Below are 15,106 nucleotides of genomic sequence, written 5' to 3'. Positions count from 1 at the left end.
CTTTAAGGGAAGCAATGGCTGCTACCCTATGAGGTAGATGCCCTTATTTTCTTTGTTTTACAGATGAGGAAACTGAGGCTCAAGATAAACGATTTGCCCAGAATCAAAGAGATAGTAGGGTAGTTAGGTGGCACAGTAGATAAAGTGCCAGGTCTGGAGTCAGGAAGACCTGAGTTCAAATTTGGCCCCAGACCCTTCATAGCTATGTGACCCTGTGCAAGTCACTTAACCTTTTTTGCCTCCATTCCTCATCTGTAAAATGAGCTAGAGAAGGAAATGACAAACCACTCCAGCATCTTTGCCAAGAAAACTCCAAATGGGTCATGGAAGTCGGATATCACTGAAATGACTGAAAAACCACAGAGCTAGCGTCTAAATCAAGATTTGAACCCACATCTCCCTGACTCCGAGTCTAACATTCTAGCCTCGTTGTTAGACTGCTTCTCTCTATGTCTACTGCGAGTATCCAAAAGTCATTGACATGGGTACTTCATCCATCAAGATAGTTTTCATAACTTTCTGTTGCTAGAAAATCATCTATCAACAAACTTGGTGCTGAGCCTCCAGGCTAGTTCTCGGATGACACACTATAGTCCATTAATGGGCCCATCCTGGAAGACTTTCCATAGCCTTTACCAGCACCTCCTTGCATCAGAAGAGAACCTCAGTGGAGGCTTTCTGCCATCATGGTTCTGTAACAGTGATAGTAATAGCTTACTTTTACATGGCACCTTATAACAACAGCAATATATTTTACAAAGTGTTTCATATATACATTACCTCCTTCCATCTTTGCAATAACCTGAAAGGTAAACGGTGCAGATGCTGCTTTACAGATAAGGAAACTGAGGCTCAAAGGGATTAAGTGAAGTCACTTAACCCTTAAGTTTCAGGCCCTGGATTCTCTCTCAGTTCTTCTGACCTCCAGTTCGGTCAGTGTTCTTTTCATTATGTCATACCCGCTATGTGAGTATCCATCAGATCTATCCACAGGCATTTATTAAGCATTTACATACCCGGCACTGTCCTAGGTGTTGGGGATACAAATACAAAAAAAAAAGAGATACAATTCCTGCTTTCAAGGAACTTACGTTCAGTTGGGGGATATGACATTTAAGTGTATGGAAAATAAATCCATTGTTGTTTAACAAGGTAGTTAGAGAGGGAGGGTACTAGCTCTGGAAGGATCCGGAAATGTTTGCTGTAAAATCTGGTGCTTGGGCTGTATCTGGAAGGAAGAGAGGGATTCTCTTCCCATCTGAGAAAGGAGCAAGTTCTAGGCATGAAGAAAGGCCAAGGCAAGGAAAGAGAAGTTTTCTCTATTGGTGAAAAGGATGGGGTGAAGATTTCCCTCTAACCTTTTACCAAATGAAGGGATGACTGGACTTAAAATTTACTTCTCTAAGTGTGAGAAAGATGATAGGGCCACAGATTTAGACCTGGAAGGGACCTCATAAGGTCATCTAATCCATTCCATTCACTTTACAGATAAAAAAACTGAGGCCCAGAGAGGTTAAGTAGTTTGCCTAGGGTTACACAGAGAGTAACCAAAATAGTGAGCCAAGATTTGAACTCTGATGCTTATCTGCTTTTCTTCCCTCAGGCTATCCAAAAAGGGAGTATAAATTGCAACTTTGCTGGTGTTGCCCTGGGTGATTCCTGGATTTCCCCTGTAGGTGAGGTTTCTTCCCCATTTCCCATCCCATAAGCCTTTAGTTTTAGTTGTGTTTCAGGCCCCTGACTAACATGATAACCTGACTCTGCAGCCCCTTGGAGGACAGCAGCTTTTGACTCATTGTCCTCCTTCTCCAATATTAAAAAGACTCCCAGAGCTTCACAGGATGCGTTGGAACAGAAATTTCCATTTGTTTTAGAAATTGCTAGATAGCTGTATAGATGGTCTTTTTTCGCCCTCCCAATTTCATTAGCTTCCTTGTCTCAGCCACAGATGAGTTAGCTGATCTTATATTTAATTTGAATACTGAAGATTTTGGGGTGTGGTTTCTGGAATCTGAAGCAGATAGATGTTAGTTTAGTGCCATACATATTCCTCCTGTGGGTAAGGCTGTCAGTAAGAAAATATAGTGACTCCACTTAAAAGATAGCTTTATGGTCTCATAGGGGCATGGCCATGCTCTGTATCTTTCTGATGATGGGTCATTCTGTTCAGGAGTGTAAGTTAGGTTTTGCCCTTATTCTTGCCATTTCTGAAACAGGATAAAAATCACATGAAATGAACTGTGAGTCACCACTAAGAGTTATGACTTTTCATTTTTCATTTTTCATTTGGAGCTTTGGCTCTTTGAAGGCAATTAAGCTTCTATGGCCTTCAGGTATGCCTAGGACCTGAGAGGCTTCCTGCTTGATCATAGAATCTTTGAATAAGAGGAACCTCATAGGTCATTTAGTCTGATTTGCAACCCAGGACAAGATAGGCCTCTCTTCTACACCCCTGAACATTTCCTATGATGGGGAATTTACCCTTGCAAGACATCCTGTCCTACTGATCGACAGCTCCAATCATAAAAAATTCATCTTATTTTGAACCCTTTAAGCTTCTACCTGTTTTTCCTAGTTCCGCCTTCTAGTGCTACACAGGGGGATTCTTTTAGAATCTGATTAGGGGCATTAGAATCCTCTAATCCCACTTCCCCATGACTGTTCTTTGGATATTTGAAGATGAAAATCACATGGTTTCCTTTTTCCCCTTTTGCCCTCCTTATTTCTCCCCCAAAGTCAACAAACTTGTTCCTTTAGCAGGTCTTCATATAACATGGTCTTCAGCTTCCTGCCTAAAATCTGGCACCTAGTATTGAACCCAATATTCCAGAAGTGCACAGTTAGGTGTGGAATTTTACCAGGCATTGGCTTTTTAGGTTCATGGAAGGTTCATTTACTCCTCCTGTTTATGTAAAATTACAAAAAACAAACTCACACTCTGCAAAGCCAATACCAATGAGTTTCGTGGGTGTGTTAGACTCAGCCTTCCTTAATTAGCTCATTCTCTGAAACAGTAGCCCTAGAACTTAGGGAACAACCAGGATATAGGCCAAGAATGTGGGGATGAGCAAATATTTAAAGCAACCAGAAGGCTGGGAAATGGCAGAGAAGCCACAACCCACCTGTCAAGTACCTTTCTGTAGGGAGACTTAATTATTTATGACAACATTTATTGAACATGTAATTAAGTCCTGCTACTCAGCTTTGGAGCATGCACCCCACCCTCTCCCCATCTCCTAACCACAGAGAAATCTATGAGTATCACAAAGAGTATGATTCTGAGTTAAGGAGACAGGAAGTAATGAAATAAACATTTCAAAATTCTGTTCAGAAGTGTAAGTTAGGTTTTGCTTTTTCTTTCTTGAAAACAAAGCTGCCACAAGCATGCTTTATTCATTCTGGATATATGTGGTTCTCTTTAGATTCTGTGCTTTCCTGGGGACCTTATCTATATAGCATGGTAAGTGTTACTTCCTTTGTTCCCTTTATTGTATCTATTAACTAAATTCCTTCAACTGGAGATATTCAAGTTTGGAATTGTGTTTGTATTGAATTGTCTTTGAATTGCCATTTCTTTGTTCAACCTGACAGCTAGTTTAGTTAATTGTCCTTGGGGGCTAAAAGAGATTGGTGATTTTTTTTTAATGAACAACCAGCCTCCAGAAAATATAAGTAGATAAATCAAATCTATCATTTTGCCAGGCACATGAACAACTCTTCATATTTTAACAGTCCTTGACTGACAGCAGCTGTCATCAGTTAAATACACTTAAGCTATTTTGCATTGAAATTCTTCCCTTAAGAGATTTTGTTTAATTGATGCCCTTTGTTTTTTACATCATAGTTATATCTGAGTAGAGGTTCCTCTCATTCCTCTCCTTCACCTCTACCACTACCACCATCCCTAAAACCTCCCTGGTGCCAAAGAAGAAACCATTAAGTAAAAACAACCAATACACTGAACACTCCTGATGATGACGTGTGGTCTTCTGCTCACCTTACCCTCCTACCTCTTTGAAGAGGAAGGGAGGGGAAGGAAGCATGTTACGTGATGGGGGGGAGGAGAGGGCAGGGTGGGAGGACCAAGATTGCTCATTATAATACTCAACGTTCCATTTCCTTTTAGTGTTTGTTTCACTTAAATAATTTTGGTCCTTGTGTATGTATGTTTTCTTGGTTCTTCTACCTTCCCTCTGTGTTAGTTCACCAAAGTGTGCCCATGTCTTTCTGAATTCTTGAATTTAATCATTTCTCATGTCATGATAATATTCCATTATCTTTATATACCACAGTTCATTTAGTCATTTTCCAATCTGCAGACACTCTGTGTTCAATTCTTTGCCACTATAGAAAAATGCTGTTATGAATATTTTGGTATATTTGCTGTCTTTATTTGTATTCATATCACAGTGCCTGGAATGAAGTGAATACTTAGTAAATTGCTTGAGTGACTGACTGTCTTTGACCTACCCAGGGTATATACCTCAGTAGTGAGATCTCTAGATCAAAGGATATGAACAATTTAGTAGTTTTCCTTATATAATTCCATATTGTTTTCTGAAATGGTTGGACCAATTCACGGCTCTACCAACAGTGCCTATCTTCCCATAGACACTCCAGTATTTGACTATTTCCTCATCTTTTTGGTCACATTGCCATTTTATTTATGTGAAGTGAAACTTCAGAATTATTTTAAATCATATTTCTCTTGTTAGTGAATCAAAGCATTTTTTTGTACCATCATTTAACTTGCATTTCTTCTTTTGGAAACTGTTTATTCATATCTTTTGACCACTCATACACTGGGAATGACTCAGCCTTATATTTACATCAATTTCTTTTGTATCTTGGATGTCATACCCTTATCAGTGACATTTGATATGAAGATTTCTTCCCACTTGACAGTTTCTCCTTTTTTCTGCTGCATTGATTTCATATATGCAAAAGTTCTTTTAATCAAAATTGTCTTTTTGTGTATGTATGATCTCTTCTATCACTTGATTGGTAAAGAATTTTCCCCTCCACCCCCAACCATAGATCTTAATGATACCTTCTTCTGTTCTCTATTGTTTTTGCAATATAAAACATTTTATATTTAGGTATCTTCACTTTTCCCCCCAAAATTCCAAACAATTGTTTGATACTTATTTTTCACGTTTTTATTTTACTACGATAAATAAGATTTTCTGTGAGACCAACAGGATCCTTGTCCCCAAAACATAACCAAGGTTAGGCTTTAAATTAACAGTGCTCTTTTTCCTCTATTTGCATTCTAGTCTCTTCTGGATGACAGAAGTCTAACAGATTTGACAAAAATTGGAGAGAAAATTGTAGATGCTATGAATGTAGGACTGTATGAATGGGCTACCCAGCTGTGGGCAGATGCAGAAACGCTTGTGGAGCAGGTAAGAAAAGAAGTCTGTTTAGGGATCAAATTAACTACCAGACCCACAAGCTCAGGATCTAAAGAAAAAAAATGTGTGACAAGTAAGAGCAGCATGACTTTTAATTTAATTTCAGGACACAGATGGAGTGAACTTTTACAACATTTTAAATAAAAGTCCCCCTGAGTATACAATGAAGACAAGCCAAGAATTCACCCAGCATCATCTAGGTGAGTTGGGCCTGGTGACTTTAGGTCATACACACCCTAAAAAAATACACAGGGACTGTTTTTGCCGTTCTTTCTGTCCCTAGCTTATATTACAGAACTTGGCATATATTAAGTGCTTAATAAATGTTTGTTGATTGACTCCAAGGGGAAATAGATTTGGAAAATTCCTATCTGCCTTAAGTCCATTATGATTTGCACTTTATCTAGCTCAAGTGCCCTGCTGATGCATAATTTCCAAGCTTAAAGTCCTTTTTAACTGACTTCTTTCATCTTTGCAAATTATTGAATTTATAGGTAAGCTGTTTTTGTTATTATCTCTTTTTGCTTCTATTTGTATTCTCAGTGCTTAACATAGTGTCTGGTGCATAGTAAGTACTTAATAAATGCCTCCTGACTTGACTTCTGGTATAAGACTGTAGCCTGCCCTGCCCCAGGCAGTCTGCATCCATCACTGACCAGTAGGGAGCTCCCAAGCCCAGGATTCAGGTACATACTGGATAGACTCTCCTCTCATAGTTTTTCATTGCATTTCATTCCATGCTGGTCTGTGGTGTGTATGGGTGCAACCAGGCCACACACAGCTTCATGCAGTGCTCAGAGTGTGACTTGATGCCCTCTTTCAGCATCTCGAGTTCTAACCACAGTGCCAGGGCCCCCTGGCTCTGCACAGATACTAGTACCCAGTAACTTAAACTTGTCAGAGCATCTCTCTGACTGACTCTCTCGTCTTATAGGAATACATATCCAGGCAGAACCTTTTCACTATAACTGCTGGGATTCTTTCTGTCCTACTGCATTCATAGGTCTCCCAAATTCCAGCCAACACATGCTAGCTACTTTCTGATGCTCCTAAATATCCCCAGGGACTGCAAATCTCAGCTCTCCTCTCTTCCCTCAACCACTTCCCCCAGTTGTCCTTCAACAGGGGCAGCTACTTCTCTTTTTCCCTCCCAACCCCAGAGCATCCCTATTCCTAACCTCTGTTCTCTTAGAGCTCAAAACCAAAGGAATGGAGTGCACCTTTCAAAGTAACAAACCACCTCCACTTTCACCTTGTATTTCTTTGGAGGACAGCCAAGATTATTCTCTCCTATCTTCCAACTAAAACACTCCCTTTACAAGCGTAACTCCTCCCACCCAGACTCTAACCCTACCATATCAGTGTCCCTGAAGCTACGAGACTTTCCATTGATGTTTGTAACTTGATCTTTCAAGTAGTTTCACCTTGGAGTCTTTGTAAGAAAGAAGCTGTCATGCAATTTTTTTTCCCTTTTGGATTTATTTTCAGTCCAATGACTCAATGCAGACTGTTTTTGTTTCAGTTCGACTTTATCACCGCCATGTGAGACAACTACACCAGAATAAGTTAAGTGCACTCATGAATGGACCCATCAGAAAGAAGCTCAAAATCATTCCAGATTTCGTCACCTGGGGAGGTATTAGTTAATATTATTAGGTTCTATTTGTAGAGGATTTGGGAGAAGACAACTCACATTTATGTTTATAAACTTTAAGATTTGCACTATACTTTCCCTCTGTATTTTATCGATGGCTATTGTTTAATTCCTAACATCCTACCCCTACTTTACACCTGCTTTTGTAACAAAAGAGTAAGCAGAACAGGCTGAGAAAGTCACCAAATCTGGCAATGTATGCAACATTCCCACACCCATAGGTCCGTACCTCTACTGAGAAAAGAGATGTGTGACATGTTTTCTATTCTCCAAAACCAAGATTGACTTCTACTTGAATTCAACAGGCTTTTAATGTTATTCTCTTTTTCATTGTCGTATTGATTGTGTGTGTCGTTTTATGGTTCTGCTTTCTTTACTTCATACAAGTCTTTCCACATGCCTCTGAATTCCTCATATTTGTTATTTCTTATGGCATAATAATATTCATTACATTAATATGCCACAATTCATTCAGTCATCCCCCAACTTGTGGGCATCTACTTTGTTTCCAGTATATTTGCTAACATAAAGAATACTATTACAGATAATTTTTTCCATGTGCCTTTCTTTCTATAATTACCCTTCTTAGAGTATGTGTCCCTAGTAGGAACTCCGGGGCAAAGGATAGGAACAATTTCATCATTTTTCTCGCATAATTCCACATTTTTTTCTAAAATGGTTGGACCAATTTGTTGCTTCAACAACAGTGTATCAGTATGCCTCTCCTCCAACATGGACTGAATCTATACGTAATCATATTTACTAATGTATGGGGTATAAGGCAAAACCTCAGAGTTATTTTAATGTGCATTTCTCTTATTAGTGCCTTGGAGCATTTTTTCTTATAATTGTTGATCATTTGCATTCTTTCTGTAAATTCTTTATTCAAAACTACTTGTTTATCAGGGTCTTCATCTTATATTTGTGTCAATTGTCTATATATCTTGGATAACAGACTTTGATCAGCAATATTTGATACAGAGGCAAAGATTTTTTTTCCCACTTGACATCTTCCCTTCTAGCACTTAGCATAGTGCCTAACACATAGCAGGCATTTAATAAACGCTTGTCGACTTCTTACCTTAGCTACATTGACTTTGTTCATGCAAAAGCATTTTAATTTTATGCAGGTAAAATTGTCTACTTTATCTCTTATGAACTCCTGCTTGGCTAAGAATTTTCCCCTAAGCCATCGATGGTGAAAGATTCTTCCTTCCATTTTCCCCTTTTTTTATGATGTAATCTTTTCTATTTAGGTCAAGTAGCTATTTGGAGCTGATTGTGATATATAGGGCAAATGCTGATCCAAATGTAATTTCCTTGCTAAACTGCTTTCAAGTTTTGCCGGTAGTTCTTGTTATAATCCTTTGCCCAGTTATCAAACACTAATCTATAATGTGCTTCTTCTTTTTCTTCCTTTTCTCCTCCTCCTCCTCTACTTTCTCCTTCTCCTCCTCTTCCTTCTCTTTCTCCTCCTTCTTCCTCTTCCTTCCACCTTCTCCTTCTCTTCCTCCTCCTCTTCTTCCTCCTCTTCCTTCTCCTTCTTTTCCTCTTTTCCTTTCTCCCTCTCCTCCCCTTCCTCCTTTCTTTCTTTGTAACACCCTTGTGACATAGATTGTACAGCTATCTCTTTGTATATTCTTTAGTAGGGCTGATAATAATAAAGATGTGTATATGCGTAGTGCTTTGTTTAAAACAAGAAGCATTTTTTAAAAGTGTCTTTCTTCTCTCAGTTCAGTTATTATCCCCTCAAACCTGTAAGGAATTGTCCCTCTTCTCCAGATGATGTAGCCTAGGTCCAGAGGATATAAGTGACTTGCCCAAGGTCACAGAGCTAGTGCAAAACCAGGACCCAAATTCAGGTCTTCTAAATGCCTGCCCAAGGCTCTTTGTTTTAGGCCACTTTGCCTCCAGAGACCATCGTTGCCCCTTTCTGCACCTCTTTTTTAAGGAGAAGCTATGGTTGAGGCTATGTGGATTGGTTTAACTTGTTAAGGGTTTCTAGTGGTGACTAGCAAAAAATGATTTATGGAGACCTAAAAACATTTGGCTTCTGAGCCTTTGTCTCACTTTGTTTCGTTAGGCAAACTACTCCCCCAAGGTCTAGTTTCTCTGTATAATAACATGTAATTAAATCTGCCAAGTCATTACCAGGAATTTGGATGAAATGTGCCAGTGGTTCTTTTTATACTTAACCATCCTTCCCTCCATCCTTGGTTATCACAGTGTCAGGGTGTGTTAGGACCAAGGCCAGAAACCATGCCCTGAGAACTTAACCCTTTCACTCTAGAACTCTTATCTTGGGACTCAGCTGGTGAACTCTTCCACTGCCCACTATTCCAGCCTGCTCTCAGCTGTGGTTTACTCCCCACCTCCTTCCAGCACACCCTTTCCAGTTCTGCAACCACAATGAAATCAATACTGGAGAAGTTATGCCAGTCTACTTCCCGATGGCTTTACTTACCAACCTAGTAACTCTCCAAAGCAAAATACTCCTCTCCAGCTACCATTCCTTTATATGTATTATCTCTGTTCATTAGAATGTAAACTCCTTGAGGGCAGAATTATTTTTTTCACCTTTTTTTAATCCTGAGCCCTTAGCAAAGGGTATATATAAGAAGCACTTAATAAATGCTTATTTATTTATTGAGGTAGGGCCATTGTAACCAAACACCTGTGATTGATTCACTGTTGAGAACAGTACTATTAAAGTAAATTATATACTGAAACTACTTATATCATGTATCCAATGACTCCTGTTATTCTGATTAAGTCAAGCCTAATCCATTTTTTTCTTCTTTCTACATATGCAGAACAATCAAGTTTAGTTTTCAAAAACATGGAAGAAGACTTCATGAAGCCTGCAATCAACATTGTAGATGAACTGCTGGAAGCTGGCATCAACGTCATAATTTACAACGGGCAATTAGATCTCATAGTGGACACCATGGGTAGGGAATGGCTGGGGTGGGTGGAGAGGGAGAGACAATTAAATCTCTCGGTAGATACCATAGGTGGGTAGAGAAAGATATGATAACATGGAGAGAGTTTCAGGAGTTGACCTGAAAACAAACAGACAATGAAAATTCACAGACTAGGCAAGTGGAATTGATGATTTTGGGAAGCTGGTTATTTATTTTCTGTTGGGTTTTCCCTGCTAATCAGCTCTCAAACCTTCTCTTCTCCAGCCTTTCAAGCCAAGTTAAAGAGCATTTATTAAGCAGCTACTATGTGCCAAACACTATGCTAAACATGGGGGTACAAAGGAAGGCAAAAATAGTCACTGCTGTCAAGGAGCTCACATCCCAGTGTGGAAGAAGGGGAGTGGGAAAGGCATTTGAGCTAAGACCTGGAGGAAATAACAGAAGCCTAGAGGCAGAGGTGAGGAGAGAGAGCATTTCAGGCAAGGGGAACATCCAGGGAGAATACACCGAGTAGGGAGCTGGCGCCACCTGTGGAAGGAACAAGGAAACCAGTGTAACTGGTTGTATAGTACATGGAAGGGAGCAAAGTGTGAGAAGCCTGAAAAGTTAGGAAGGGAGTGAGTTATGAAGGGCTTTAAACACTAAACAGAATTTTATATGTAATGTTGGAGGTGAAGGCGGGGAGGTACTGAAGTTGAATGAATGGGAGACAAGGATGGGAAAGGCATGGTCAGACCTGTGCTTTAGGAATAGCTTAATGGAGCTAAATGGAGGATGTACTGGAGTGAAAGAAAAAGAAAGAAGGCAGGTAGTATAAAGATGAATAGTACCTTGCTTCTACTCCCACTTTTGGAGGCCAATGTCAATGAATAGTAGAGAACATAGAGAAAAGTAAGGTGGAAGGAAACTAGAAAGGTAGGAGAGGGCCGGGTGCCCATTTAGATTTGAGTTGAGAAGTGCCTGACAAACTACCGTCATCATTGCACGTAGCCTGCTCTTTTTCCGTGGGGGCAGCTGACTGTGTTTGGAGCTGTCTCCTTGCCTGTACAGTTATTTATGGGGGGGTCTCTTAATGCCATATCAGGTTGCTAGAGAGGTATTTGACTCTGTAGCAATTACTTGGAAAAATGGAAACTTGGGCCTCTCTGCAATGCAAATAGACCTGGGTGTCCCCTTTCTATGTGTTGTAGCCCTTTTGTAGCCAGTCACTGACAGCAATAGGAAAGAGCCTTGTTGGAGATAGCTGATAATGTTCATTTCTTTGTCTTTCTCGTCACTGACAGGTCAGGAGGCATGGTTGCGTAAACTGAAGTGGCCTGAGCTGACTGCTTTCAGTCAGATGAAAAGGAAGCCTCTGTATGTTAATCCTGAGTCTTATGACACATCTGCTTTCTATAAGTCCCACAAGAACCTTGCTTTCTACTGGATTCTCAAGGCTGGCCACATGGTAAGAAAAACACAGCTTTTGTTCCAGATTGAAAAGTATGTGGGCTCTAGACTGGCATGCACAGGCATATTGGAGAAGCAGAAGGGGGAAGAATACTGGCTATGATAACCTGAGCTAAGTGTCTTTCTATGGGCAGCTAGGTGGCATAGTAGATAGAGCACCAGGCCTGGAGTCAGGAAGACCTGAGTTCAAATGTGGTCTCAGACAGTTATTAACTGTGTTTCCCTGGGCAAGTCACTTAACTCTATTTGCCTTCATTTCTTCATCTGTAAAATGAGCTGAGGAAGGAAATGGCAAACCATTCCTGTATCTTTACCAAAAAACCCCAAATGGGGTTATGAAGATTAGGACATGGCTAAAAAGAAGTGAACAATGACAAAATGTATCTGTCTAAACTATTGAGTGCTAGGACTGGTGCTGATATTTTACTGAAATCTCACCATTAGAGTCATAATTCTTCAGGCTAACAGGTTCCTAGGTAAATCACCTAGTAGCTATTTTGCACTTATTTTGTATATATCTAAATGTGTATGTGTTGTCTCCCCTGATAAAATAGAAGTCCCCCGGGGGCTCATCTCAACAGTGCCTGACATGTAGTCGGCATTTAAGAAATGTTTGTTGATTAATTGAGAAGGTGAACAGAGTGGAATTTAATGAATTTGTAAAATCAAATGCTTTCCTCCTAACAATTAGCCAAAATGTGTTTATGCATTGAGGGAATGGGAGTTTTGTCTGGGTACAAGGAAGGAGGAAATATTTTGGAGCATAGGGGCACCAAGGAGAAGGTACTAGCCTGGGTGGGGTGGGGGGCCCAGGGGTATTGCAAGCATTGAGAACCCTGGGATGCAGAGATGAATTGGTGACCATTACTGTCGGCCACAAAAGGAAACAACAGGCAGTGTGTAAACTCAGCACAGTTTATCACTGGTGGGAAAACCAGACAGCACAAGTCATTATGGGTTCTTTACATGGAAAAGACATTAGATACATGCAGACCATTTTAAATTTTTTTCAATTTTCTATTCATTCCTTCAATTATTTCTATTGGTTTTACTTCAGATAGTTTCTAGGTTTTCTATGACTTTTAAAATAGAACACTGACCCTCCCCTCATACCCTTCCAAAAGTAGGAGGCTCTTTGCCATGGGAAATAGGACTTTTTAAAAGGATGCCCCAAGTATTGTTTTTATTATTAATATCTTACTGCCTTATAGCATACCCTATGTAATGTTGCCTTGACTGATATAATCTGACAATAATAGCGTTAATACATTAAAATTAAATGCTACCCAGGGTGGTTGCAGAAAAACCTGGAAAGACTTATGTAAAGTGAACTGAACAGAGCCAGGAGATCGTTTTACCTGTGTAGAACTGTGTAACAACCTATGTTACCACTGTGTAACAGCAAACTTGTACAATGATCAACTCCGAACCACTTAGCAATATTCAGCCATACAGTGATCCAAGACAATTCTGAAGAACTTATGATGAAAAATGATATTCATCTCCAGGGAAAGAACTGATGGGGACTGAATGCAGAGCAAAGCATACTTTAAAAACTTTATTTTTCTTTGGGTTTTTGTGTTTTGTGTTTTTTGGATTTGTGTGTATGTATGTGTGTATGTATGTTCTCTTTTTCAACACGGCTAATATGGAAGTATGTTTTACATGACTGCACATGTATAATCTATATCAAAAGGTTTTCCTTCTCAAGGGGGGATGGGAAGAAGGGAGGGAATTTGGAACTCAAAAATTATTAAAAATGAATGTTAAAAATTATTTTATATATAACTGTGAAAAAAATTCTTAAGAATAAAATGCTACCCTAATACTGCAAAGCCCTGACATAACGTGAATCTGATATCTGGAATTAGGTAGCTAGCAACTGCCTGCAGAACCTTATTTCACTTAAACTTGTGTTTTCACGGATATGCCTGTATTTATTCTTTCTTTGTTCCTTCCTTCTATCTTTTCTCTCCTCTCACTATCCTTCTCCCTCTTCCTCGCACTTCTCTCTCTCTCATTAATACAATTGTGGTGCAGTGGAAAGAGTGCTAGATTTGGAGTCACCACCTATAGTTAAATCTCAGTTCTGCCACTTCTTGTGTGACCTTTGACAAGCCACTTAACTTCTCGGGCTCTCCACTTCCTGCCCTCTAAAATCAGGCAATTGAAAGGGCTTCTAAGTTCCCTTCTAGTTTTCCATCCATAAGCCTATGATTTCTTGGACACTACCCCTTAACCCTGAGTCCCCAAAATGAACCTAACAATAGCAGTGCCATCATAAATGCTAATATCTGGATTTGTTTTTTCTTCCCAGGTTCCATCAGACCAAGGGGAAATGGCCTTGAAAATGATGAGAATGGTGACTGGACAAGAAGAGAGTTGAGATGGAAGCCAGGTGGCCTGACCTCTATAGCTCAGCACAATGTCAAGGTCATTGCCAGTGTCGAGGGCACATTGCTGAGTTTCTTTTAGACATCACAGAATTAATTCTTTATGATCTGTGAAGCTTTGAGTCAACGTACAAGTCTTTTGCTCTGACTGAAGGCCTCCCACAACTTCCTTCCTAAAATGCCATATGGTTTAGGATTGGGTTTTGGTGGGTTTTTTTTGTTTCTTGGAGGGTTTTTTGTATTTGTTTTGCGGTTTGATCTTTTTTTTTTTCCTTTGTGGGGACTACAGGATGCCTAAGACCTTTTTTTATGGACCTGGATGGCCCATAAGGATGAGGTTTCAAGTGTTTTTTTGCCTCTCGTTAATGAAGCCAATCCTGGAATTGTTTTTGGATTTGACATCAAATTAGTTAAAAGAATCCATATTTCTCCTGTGTTCACTTTGTCAATAACACGTCAGCAGTCAGCATTTCAGCACTGAACCCTCTTGAGGCTTTTGTTTACACTTAGAAAGAAAATCAGCAGATACTGGTTGCCTGCACACACAGACTTCCAATCCAACAAGCATTTACTAAGCACCTACTATATGCAAAGCACCGACAGCAAATTTCCTATGTGGACCTGAAGAAGGAGAGCAGGCTCTCAACTTCCTCCTTTCTGTTGAAGAGAGTTTTAATTCTGACACCACCAGACTGGGATTCAGCCTCTTCTGCTACCTCCTGCCTGTCTGTCCTCTGACTGGTCTGCGATGACAGCGCTCCTCATTAGAATCTACCTATAACTCCTATCAGATATAACCCTTCATACCTTGACCATTAAAAATGAAAATGTTTCCTCATTTCCCTACCTTGGTCTCTTCTTTAACACTGGACTGTTCTGAGGTTCTGATGTCTTACTTCATAAGTCAGGGTGGTATCATCATTGAGAGCGACAGGAAGAGGGCAGACTTGCAGTTCCTAGGTAGGACTGCTGCAGTGTGGATTAACAGGTCCGCAACAGAACTCATCATCTATCTCTCCAAACCACCCACTCCCCCAAACTACACCATTCTTCCAGTCTCCTACATTTATAATCTCAGTGTTATCTTTGACCTCTTACTTTCACTTGACCTCTAGATCCATTCAGTTGCCAAATGTCATTTTTTTCCTACTTCCACAGAATCTCTCACATCTGTCCTCTTGTCCACTTCTCCACTCACGTGGCTACCATCTTAGTTCAGGTATTTCATCATTTCTCATCTAAACTATTGAAGTGGCTTCCTATTGGGGCAGC

At 40.0% G+C, this 15,106-nt stretch overlaps 1 protein-coding gene across 1 annotated transcript in view; it reads left to right on the top strand.

Annotated features, from left to right (window-relative positions):
- Positions 1-14,672, top strand: part of SCPEP1 (serine carboxypeptidase 1) — a 28,545-nt gene extending 13,873 nt beyond the window's left edge. Inside the window, exons 6-13 of the mRNA XM_036754821.1 lie at positions 1,604-1,676; positions 3,423-3,460; positions 5,277-5,405; positions 5,521-5,614; positions 6,937-7,050; positions 9,882-10,019; positions 11,276-11,439; positions 13,759-14,672. Coding sequence (XP_036610716.1) covers positions 1,604-1,676; positions 3,423-3,460; positions 5,277-5,405; positions 5,521-5,614; positions 6,937-7,050; positions 9,882-10,019; positions 11,276-11,439; positions 13,759-13,827 — 819 coding nt within the window. The 3' untranslated portion in view covers positions 13,828-14,672. The remainder of the gene's footprint in view (positions 1-1,603; positions 1,677-3,422; positions 3,461-5,276; positions 5,406-5,520; positions 5,615-6,936; positions 7,051-9,881; positions 10,020-11,275; positions 11,440-13,758) is intronic.
- Positions 14,673-15,106: the final 434 nt, after the last annotated feature.

The sequence above is a fragment of the Trichosurus vulpecula genome, chromosome 4 (genome assembly GCF_011100635.1).
Source record: "Trichosurus vulpecula isolate mTriVul1 chromosome 4, mTriVul1.pri, whole genome shotgun sequence".
NCBI classification, from domain to species: domain Eukaryota; kingdom Metazoa; phylum Chordata; class Mammalia; order Diprotodontia; family Phalangeridae; genus Trichosurus; species Trichosurus vulpecula.
The sequence above is the reverse complement of the archived record's forward strand: the minus strand, read 5'-3'. Positions and strand labels throughout refer to the sequence as shown.